Genomic DNA, 10,110 nt, shown 5'->3' on the forward strand with positions numbered 1-10,110 from the left:
GAGAGAGAGAGAGAGAGAGAGAGAGAGAGAGAGAGAGAGAGAGAGAGAGAGAGAGAGAGAGAGAGAGAGAGAGAGAGAGAGAGAGAGAGAGAGAGAGAGAGAGAGAGAGAGAGAGAGAGAGAGAGAGAGAGAGAGAGAGAGAGAGAGAGAGAGAGAGAGAGAGAGAGTCATTACATTATTAGTATTGTTTTTTTTTCAAGGGCATATAATCATCTTCCGAGAGAGAGAGAGAGAGAGAGAGAGAGAGAGAGAGAGAGAGAGAGAGAGAGAGAGAGAGAGAGAGAGAGAGAGTATGAGTAAATAAATAAATGAAACGTGGAAAGAATTAAAAGAGAGAATCAGGAAGAGAGAGAGAGGGAGAGAGAGAGAGAGAGAGAGAGAGAGAGAGTACTATTATCTCTCCTAATCAATAATATCTTTGTGTTATTGAGGTTAAGGTTCACTCATTATTATCATTATTATTATTATTATTATTATTATTATTATTATTATTATTATGTATTAATGTAGTATAAAGATAGATAGATAGACACACACACACACACACACACACACACATACATACATACACACATACATATATTAAGTGTGTGTGTGTGTGTGTGTGTGTGTGTGTGTGTTTGCTTCTAGGTCATATCTCGGGTTGGAAGAGTACAGATAGATTATATTTTCTCTCTCTCTCTCTCTCTCTCTCTCTCTCTCAACTTCATTTCTTTTCTTTTTTTCTTCTTTTTTTAACTTATTGAAAGATTACAAAAAAACATTCAATTATTTTTCTCATTTTTATTTTCACTTTGTCCAATCAACATAAAAGTAAAAAAAAGATAAAGAAGAAGAAGAAATAAAAAAGTTACATATATATATTTCCTACACATCATCTTTGCCATACAATAATAATAATAATAATAATAATAATAATAATAAAATGCTAATAATTCACTCTAACTCACCCTAACATAATCTTATCTCTGTTTGTACATGGTGGAACGCTTGTGTGTGTGTGTGTGTGTGTGTGTGTGTGTGTGTGTGTGTGTGTGTGTGTGTGTGTGTGTGTGTGTGTACTAAGAACACACACCATTTCACTTTTCCTCTCAATCATTCTCCATTTCCTTCCTTCTTTCTTTTGTGTATTTCTTTATTTCATTCTGTTCCTTTCTTCTTAAATATATGTTCCTCTTAATCCCTTTTTTCCTCCTCCTTTTCCTTCTGTTCCTAATGTATTTCTTTATTTCATTCTCTTCCTTTCTTCTTAAATATCTGTTCCTCTTAATCCCTTTCTTCCTCCCCCTTTTCCTTTTGTTGCTAATGTATTTCTTTATTTCATTCTCTTCCTTTCTTCTTAAATATCTGTTCCTCTTAATCCCTTTCTTCCTCCCCCTTTTCCTTTTGTTGCTAATGTATTTCTTTATTTCATTCTCTTCCTTTCTTCTTTAATATATGTTCCTCTTAATCCCTTTCTTCCTCCTCACCCTTTTCCTTTCAAACTCCCTTTCCTTACCCATTCTTACCTAACAACCCTTTAAATGCCCTTACCTAACATCCCTTTAAATACCCTTACCTAACAACCCTTTAAAGACCCTTACCTAACAACCCTTTAAATGCCCTGACCTAACAACCCTTTAAATACCCTTACCTAACAACCCTTTAAAGACCCTTACCTAACAACCCTTTAAATACCCTTACCTAACATCCCTTTAAATACCCTTACCTAACAACCCTTTAAAGACCCTTACCTAACAACCCTTTAAATACCCTTACCTAACATCCCTTTAAATACCCTTACCTAACAACCCTTTAAAGACCCTTACTAAACCCTTTAAACACCCTTACCTAAGATCAACCCTTTAAACACCCTTACCTAACATCCATTTAAATACCCTTACCTAACATCCCTTTAAACACCCTTACCTTACATCCCTTTAAATACCCTTACCTAACAACCCTTTAAATACCCTTACCTAACATCAACCCTTTAAATACCCTTACCTAACATCAACCCTTTAAATGCCCTTACCTAACAACCCTTTAAACACCCTTACCTAACAACCCTTTAAACACCCTTACCTAACAACCCTTTAAATACCCTTACCTAACATCAACCCTTTAAATACCCTTACGTAACAACCCTTTAAACACCCTTACCTAACATCCCTTTAAACACCCTTACCTAACATCAACCCTTTAAATACCCTTACCTAACATCCCTTTAAACACCCTTACCATACCCTTACCTAACAACCCTTTAAATACCATTACCTAACAACCCTTTAAATACCCTTACCTAACATCCCTTTAAATACCCTTACCTAACAACCCTTTAAACACCCTTACCTAACATCAACCCTTTAAACACCCTTACCTAACATCAACCCTTTAAACACCCTTACCTAACATCAACCCTTTAAACACCCTTACCTAACATCAACCCTTTAAATACCCTTACCTAACATCAACCCTTTAATTCAACTCCCTGCCTTCGTATTACACCCTGTCTCTAACCCTTTCCTTTTCTTTCAATCCTTCACTTTCTTTCACCTAAACCAACTTAATTTTTCCCGTTCTCCCTTTTCCCCTTTATCTAACTTCTCCCTTCACCCAACCTTCCTCCTCTTCGCTTTAAACCCCTTCTTATCCTCACCTTTCTCCCTCCCTCCCTTCATCCCCTTCCCTTATATGCCCCTAAGCCCTTCTTTCTTTCACTTAAACTTACATAATCTTTCTCTTTCATCCTCTATCCCTTCATCCTTACTTCCCTTCATCTCATCCTTCCTTCCCCCCTTCCCCCTTCACCTAAAGCCCCCCCTAATATGCCTCCCTCCATTGAGGTCCCTACGTCCGCCCCGCTCGGCAAACTTGGCGGCAAACCTCTCCTTCACGCCCCCGCCCGCCCCACCGTTCCCCCGCGCGTACATGCCTCGCCCCCTAATGTAACGCAGCCCCCCTGACCCGGACGCCGTGCCCCGGTAGCCCCGAGGAGAACCGTCGCCCCGGAACACCCATGGAGCGCCGCGGCCTCTTGGGTTGATGCCCCGGACTGTGCCTGGGGGATAGAAGGGGGGGGGGATTAGTGTTAGGGTGACGACTACTACTACTACTACTACTACTACTACTACTACTACTACTATTGCTACTACTACTGCTACTACTACAATAACACCCACCTGAGTCTGGCCTGAATGGGGGCCTGTGGAAGAACCTGGTGCCCCGGCTCTCACTACCCCTCCCGCCTCGGCTGCCCCGTCCGCCCCGCATTGAGTCGAGCAGGAACTGACGGGGCAAAGAAAAAAAAAGATAAATAAATAGGGAAAGAAATGGGGTGTAATTATATGTTTGTTTTGATTTGTTTTCTTCATTTTTTTTTTTTTGTATATGTTTAAATGAGTAGGAATAAGGAAGGAAGGAAAACAAAGGATGAAAGAAGGAAAGGAAGGAAAACAAAGGAGGAAAGAAGGAAAGGAAGGAAGACAAGAAGGAAAAGAAGACAAGAAGGAGAGAGGGAAAGAGAGGAGGCGAAAACAAAAGAAAGGAGAGAGAGAAAGAAGAAAAATAAAACAAGGAAGAAGAAAAGGGAGAAAAAAAAGAGGAAAATTAAAGAAAGAAGAATGGAAGGAAGGAAGACAAAAAAATTAAAAGAAGAAAGAAGCAGAAAGAGGAAAAGGAGACAAAAAAAATAGAGAGAAGAAAAAGAGAAAAATTAAAGAAAGAAGAATTGAAGAAAAGAAGACAAAAAAAAGGAAGAGTCAGAAAAGAGAGGAAAAGGAGACAGTACAAAAAAATATAGAGGGAACCAAAAAAAGAAAAAAAAAATCATGAAAAGTTACAAAAAAATTAAAGAGAAAAAAAAACAATCCTCACGCCACACCCTCTCTTACTTTGCCCCGCCGCACGCCCCGCCCTACCTTGCCCCGGCCGAAGGAGATCTTGTTGTACCCCGTGGGGCCGGTGGGCTGGTGGCCGGTGCTCTCCAGGGCCACAAAGTCGTCCACGTGCAGGGAGGGCGGCCGGGAGGTGTTTGGGGGGCGGGAGCGGAACGGGTCGCTGCGTAGGTTCATGCCGCGTGTGAAGGGACGTCCGCGCATGGGAGCAACTGTAGGGGGGGGGAGGGGGGAGGGGGGGAAAGCTGTATTATTAGGGTGTTATGTTGTGTGTACAATTTCCTTTATATGCCGTGAGTGTGTTGACGGCAGCGGACACAGTTGGAAAGTTTGGGTTAGTCAGCGCAACATCTGTGGTCATATGCCGGAGAGAGACAGAAGGGGAAGGAATTATAGGAGAAGGGAACAGACCCCAGGAGACAGGACACAACCCCCGATTAATACCTGGTACCCATTCACTGCTGGGTGGACAGGGGCGTAGGGTATCGGAAAAGCCGCCCAATTTTTTCCACTCCGCCCGGGAATCGAACCTCTCTTGGTTGTGAGCCGAGTGTGCTAACCACTGCACCACGAAGCCCCTGGGCTGAGTCGTTAAGAAGCAGTGTTTTGGATGACCCAGATTCAAATTCCGCCCGCCACAATTTTCAGTCATTGCCGAGTGGCCTAAAACTACCCATTCCCTGATGTGAGTCTGTGAGTGACCTTCCTAGCTGCTGTGAGAACCTAGTCATACACAGTGTTTTTTTTGTGTGTGATTTTGTTTTGTTTGTTTGTATTGTTTTTACAGCAGAGGGCATAAAAAAAAAGAAAACAATAATGAAAAAAAAAAGCCCGCAGTAAAACACACAGTAACAAACACAAAGACACACAAGCCCAATAAGTCCTCTCACCAAAGGGTCGTCCACGCTTGTCAGGCCTGATGGTGCCGGCGCTGTGCTTGTAGCGGGGCGGACCTCCCTTGCCGGCCAGCTTCTGCGGCGTGAGAGCCTGCGCGCCCTGCCCCTTGACCAGCTTGTGAAGGTTGCCCACCAGGTCGTAGTCGCCAGCATACTGAAGGCAGATCTCAAGGAGGTTCGTCGATACCTGCATGGGGAGAAGTTATTTATTTATTATTATTATTATTTATTTATTTATTATTATTTTTTTTTTTTTACTGCAATGGAAGCAGCTCAAGGGCAACAAAGGAATGGGAAACAAGGCATACAACCACACACACACACACACACACACACACACACACACACACACACACATACACACACACACATTAATTAGACGCTTGAGAGACAAAGAAATATGGCTTCCCGCAAAGAAACATAGAGGTTTGTAACAGACTTAAGTGAGGATGTAGTATCAGCGAAGAGTGTGCACAACTTTAAGGAAAAACTGGACAAATACAGATATGGAGATGGGACCACACGAGCGTAAGCCAACTAGGTAAATAAACGTACCATCTCAGTGGGGTCAGGTTCCTGCAAGGGGGGCGGGGAGAGCCAGTAGGCGGGGATATCGTCCTGGGCGGGGCCGGGCAGGTTAGTCCACACGACCCGCCCGCTGAAGAGAGCCACCAGACCCTCTCCATCAGGCCCAGAGGGTTCTACAAGCTCTGGGGGAGATGACGATGGATAGAATTAAAAGGAAGACATTTAATACATTCCTTTTTCTTCTAACTCTGGATTCATAACCAAGACTAAGATTTAGGAGCGAGTAGCGGGCTTTTTTTTTATTATTGTTTCCTTTTTTGTGTGCCCTTGAGCTGTCTCCTTTGTTGTAAAAAAAACAAAAACAAAAAGATGACATAAACCCCCATAGATGTGACTCCTAACCAAGACCAAGGTAATACAAAGGCCTATCCCTCAATTGGTATAATTTAAATGCTCACCCTTGGAGTCTGTGGAGGTGCCGGCACTCTCTAGCGCAGTGATGAGCTGAGAGATCTCGTCGTAGAGGGTCTCCATCAGCTCCTCCTCGCACCCCTCGGCCTGCAGGGAAAGAAAATGGAAATACTTGTTGGTGTATGAAAAATTTACAACAGTGATTATTGGTGAATGAAAATTTTGTGACCTTAAACAAGAGAAAAGAAAATAAATAACAACTCGAAACTGTTTTTTTGCATTTATAATAACCCGAGAGAGAGAGAGAGAGAGAGAGAGAGAGAGAGAGAGAGAGAGAGAGAGAGAGAGAGAGAGCGAGGAAGGTCAAAACACTGAAGGGAATAAAAGAAATAAGATGAAATAAAGAATAAAAAGAAAATTAAAGAAAAAAACAAGAGATAAATAATTAAGACAAGAAAATACATGAAAATAAAAGGAGAGAGAGAGAGAGAGAGAGAGAGAGAGAGAGAGAGAGAGAGAGAGAGAGAGAGAGAGAGAGAGAGAGAGAGAGAGGTTATAAGATTGAAACAGGGAATGATAGAAGGAAAAAGAGAGAGAAAAGTTGTGAAAATAAGGAAATGGGTAACGAGAGAGAGAGAGAGAGAGAGAGAGAGAGAGAGAGAGAGAATCAAAACAAAACAAAACAACCTCACTCACCACAACCTGCTTCTCCAACAACACAAGTGGATGAACTCTTTCCTGGGCCACCTCCTCCTCCTTCCTCCCCTCCTCCTTCTTCACCAGCACCTCCCCCTTCCCCTCCTCCTCCTTCACCTCCGAGACAGCACCCGCAGCCTCCACCACCTCCTCCTGCACCTCCTCCTCCTTCACCTCCGCAGCACCATCCTCCTGCGACGCATCCTCCTTGCTAGGCTGAGGGCGGGTCTCCTTAGGGGTGGAGGGTATGCGGGTGAAGTGAATTTCGTACCCCCCCGCCTTCCACCCTAGATAGTTGGCGAGGTCCTGGGGTGTGGCGGTGAGGGTGCGCGCCTGGTCCGGGGGGGATGTGAGGAGGAGGTGGCAGAGCTCGACGGCCCCCTGAAGGGATGTGAGGTGGTCCACGTTCTCCTTGCGGAACCCGGAGGTCAGGCGCTTGAAGAGGCTGACCAGGCAGGCTTTCTTCTTCTCCATGACGCTGAGGAGGGAAAGTGGTGATGAGGGTGGTGGTGAGTGGTGGTGAGGGTGGTGAGGGTGGTGAAGGTAAGAGAGAACTAGAGGGAATGAGTGGTGACAGGTAAAAACAATGTGTGTGTGTGTGTGTGTGTGTGTGTGTGTGTGTGCTGATCTGCCTACCTCCTGATGTGGAAGAAGCCGTAGTCGTGCTCCGTGAGGTGGATGAGTGCGCGCAGACCCTGGTGGAGGGAGTGGTGGGGGGAGTGAGGGTTGCGGAGGTGGTCCACGAGGGCGTCCACCAGCGGCAGCAACACCTCCTTGTTGGGCACCCCCCCCAGGCCCGGCGCCTCACCCTCGCGGCCGGGCGCCTCCAGGCTGTTGTGGTGGTCACAGAGGTGCAGCACCAGGGCCAGCAGGCAGTCCTGGGCCGCCACTTGGGCCTGGGAGCCGCTGGCCGCCACGTTGAGGATGCGGCACCACAGGGCCACCAGGCTGCTGTACTTGTCCTCGCCCTTGGCCGGGGCCGCTGCCAGCGTGGGGGAGCCGCCGCGCAGCAGGTGCAGGATGGCGGCCTTGGTGGGGGCGTGGGAGGCCAGCTGGGCCAGCGTGGCCAGCACCCGGCCCGTCTGGGGCGAGCACGGACCAAAGTCCTCGCCGCAGGCCCGCTGGTCCATTCTGTGTGCCTGCAGGGCCAGGTCCAGGGCAGCCCGGGCCACCAGCAGGGCCATGGGGGCGGACAGGTCAGCCAGGGCCACACAGAGGCGGCGCAGCTGGTGCCACAGGACCGGCACGCTGGTCAGGCCCAGGCGCAGCACGGCCTCGTGCAGGGCCGGGGCCAGGGGGAACAGGTGGGCCGACCACGCCTGGCGCAGGGCAATGACCTGCTCCGCCTCCTCGGTGCTCAGCGGCCCACGGGTCTGCACCGGCACCGGCACCGGCAGCAGCTCCAGCAGCAGTGCCACCACGCCCAGGAAGGTGTGCGGACCCGTCAGCAGGTACTTCACCACCTGGGGAGCACAGGAAGGATCAGAAAGGTGGTCTGGCAGTGTTTACCTGACTCTTAACATTCTCTCAAAAACCTTACTCAATGACAGAAGGGAAATGCATCAAGAATATATACATGAGACAAACCAGAACAACCAGGGCAGTGGTTACCTCAGCCATCATCTTGGTCCAGAGGCTCTTGGCCAGCACCTCCTCGCCGTCGGTGGCCGCCTGGCCCGGCTGTGTGTAGAGCAGCAGCGTGGCCACCACCTGGCGCTGCAGCTGCTGGGCCGGGCCGCTGTGCTGGGAGCCGGGGGGGAAGGCCTGCAGCAGGAGGAAGGTCTGGATGAGCGGCACCACGGCCGAGAGGTCCTTGAAGCTGCTGTTCCTGGCCTGGATCACGTAGGTCAGGATGTTCTTGAGGATGGCCAGTGCCGGCCGGATCACCGCCAGCAGCACCGCGCCCTCGGAGCCGGCCAGGCTGCAGGCGTGCACGGCGGGCTGGGAGTACATGGTGCACAGCTTGGCCAGCAGTGCGGTGAGGTGCGTGTGGCAGTCTGCGGAGAAGAGCTGCACCGTGGCGTAGCGGTACTTGAGCTCATCAATCAGCTCCCCGTTGTGCTCCTCGGGGCTCAGCGCACACACCGCCTCGTCCGGCACGCTGAGCCGCCGGATGAGCCGCAGCTGCGTCACCAGCTCCCCGGAGAACTTGTCAATCTTCTCCAGCTGGTCCTTGAGCCCGGCGGAGAGGGCGGCCAGGTTGTCATAGGTGGGGGCGGTCTCCTGGGCGCGGGCGGGGGCCAGCCAGGGCAGCACCTCACACAGCCTGGCCAGCTCCTCCAGCTTGGGGCCTTCCCGCGCCTCCTCATACTCCACCAGCTGCAGCAGGGCCGGGCCGCAGCGCTCCACAGCCTCCACGCGCTCGCACAGCTTCACTGCCAGCACCACCAGCTCCACCGCGTATCCGTAACAGGCCAGGCGGGTCGGGGCATTGTCCTGGTCATCCCCGGCGCCCAGCTTGAGGTAGGGGAACAGCACCTCTAAGTGGCCGTCCAGCCCCAGCAGGGACACCACGGCGTTCCTCCCGGCGGGCGTCAGCAGGCCGGACAGCAGGGTGTTGAAGTGCCCGGCCGCCTGAGAGTAGTCCGTGTTGTGACAGGCCGCCAGCTGGGCCAGGGCGTCCAGCTGGGAGAGGGCGTGGAGGGTGTGCAGCAGGTGGAGTCCAAGCTGGTACAGGCTGCCTTCCTCCTCCCGCCCCTCCTCACCAACCTGACACAATAAAAGGTCATTAACATGGTAGCTGCGGGGATCATGCTTCTTTAAGGTCCCTCTAAGTGAGAATAATGAGAAAAATCATCACTCACGCAAAACATTCCATAATATATAAACGCATTTGTGATCAGTTTATGCATCATCTATTTTTGGGGGGTTTATATCATGGCTGGTGCCGGGTTAAAGTCACCTCACACACCATTACTCACTGTCCCTGCATTCAAATACTTGTAGCTATAAAAATGGATGAAAATAACGGTCGTATTTTAAAACATTTCATCGCCCAAGTTCACATATTTGACATGGCTTTCGTAGGAGCTGTAGGCCTTTCCAGGGGTAGTTTTATAACCCTGGTGGTAGTTTGACCCTTCTGTGCCATGAACCTTAAAAAACACTCATAAAGACCCGATTGATGCCCTCTTTGACCTTTAGAAATAGTTGATGTGAGAAGCGATGGTGTCTTAAAATGCAGCCCTAAGACACTTCAAGCTTGACTAAGACTTGTAATAGTGCAAATAAATAACATAATCACATCAACTTCTTTTTAATGTCATTTTTCTATACTTTGTCGTGAGGTTGGATGGTCAATGATAGACTCCTAACTATATCTGTCCATCGCCTGAGCCTCTTCAGTACCCAATGCTGCCAAATCCTCTACACACACACACACACACACACACACACACACTCCTTCTCCTCCTTCACCTCTTCAAGCACTTTCTTTTTGCCCTCATATTCAAACACACACACACACATAACCACCCATACCCACCCACACACACACACACACACACTTCTCCTCCTCCTCCTCCTCCTTCACCTTTTCACACCCCCACCCCCACCCCCACACACCTGTATCAATATCCGCGCCAGGGTGGTAGAAGGGCCTGGGTGAGCCGCTAGGTACCTCACACCATGCGACTGGGACAGCATGCACTCAATCAGCTTCTTCGCATCCTCCAGCACCATACCCCCCTGCAGCCCCCCCAGCA

At 48.9% G+C, this 10,110-nt stretch overlaps 1 protein-coding gene across 50 annotated transcripts in view; it reads right to left on the reverse strand.

Annotated features, from left to right (window-relative positions):
• Positions 1–990: 990 nt before the first annotated feature.
• Positions 991–10,110, reverse strand: part of LOC127010058 (protein virilizer homolog) — a 21,296-nt gene continuing 12,176 nt past the window's right edge. The window contains exons 14-27 of one of the 50 annotated variants that reach the window (XM_050883834.1): positions 9,971–10,110; positions 8,018–9,115; positions 7,043–7,869; positions 6,407–6,884; positions 5,758–5,857; positions 5,327–5,481; positions 4,766–4,958; positions 3,873–4,087; positions 3,162–3,267; positions 2,444–3,040; positions 2,332–2,359; positions 2,065–2,089; positions 1,934–1,986; positions 991–1,783 (exon numbers count right to left, since the gene is read on the reverse strand). The exon at positions 9,971–10,110 is cut by the window's right edge and continues 119 nt beyond it. In XM_050883834.1, coding sequence (XP_050739791.1) covers positions 2,787–3,040; positions 3,162–3,267; positions 3,873–4,087; positions 4,766–4,958; positions 5,327–5,481; positions 5,758–5,857; positions 6,407–6,884; positions 7,043–7,869; positions 8,018–9,115; positions 9,971–10,110 — 3,566 coding nt within the window. In that variant the 3' untranslated portion in view covers positions 991–1,783; positions 1,934–1,986; positions 2,065–2,089; positions 2,332–2,359; positions 2,444–2,786. Of the gene's footprint in view, positions 1,784–1,933; positions 1,987–2,039; positions 2,090–2,167; positions 2,196–2,306; positions 3,041–3,161; positions 3,268–3,872; positions 4,088–4,765; positions 4,959–5,326; positions 5,482–5,757; positions 5,858–6,406; positions 6,885–7,042; positions 7,870–8,017; positions 9,116–9,970 lie in introns of all 50 variants that reach the window. The other 49 variants (XM_050883831.1, XM_050883823.1, XM_050883833.1 and 46 more) reach the window with 49 other exon arrangements.

Source organism: Eriocheir sinensis, chromosome 42 (genome assembly GCF_024679095.1).
Source record: "Eriocheir sinensis breed Jianghai 21 chromosome 42, ASM2467909v1, whole genome shotgun sequence".
In the NCBI taxonomy this organism is placed as follows: domain Eukaryota; kingdom Metazoa; phylum Arthropoda; class Malacostraca; order Decapoda; family Varunidae; genus Eriocheir; species Eriocheir sinensis.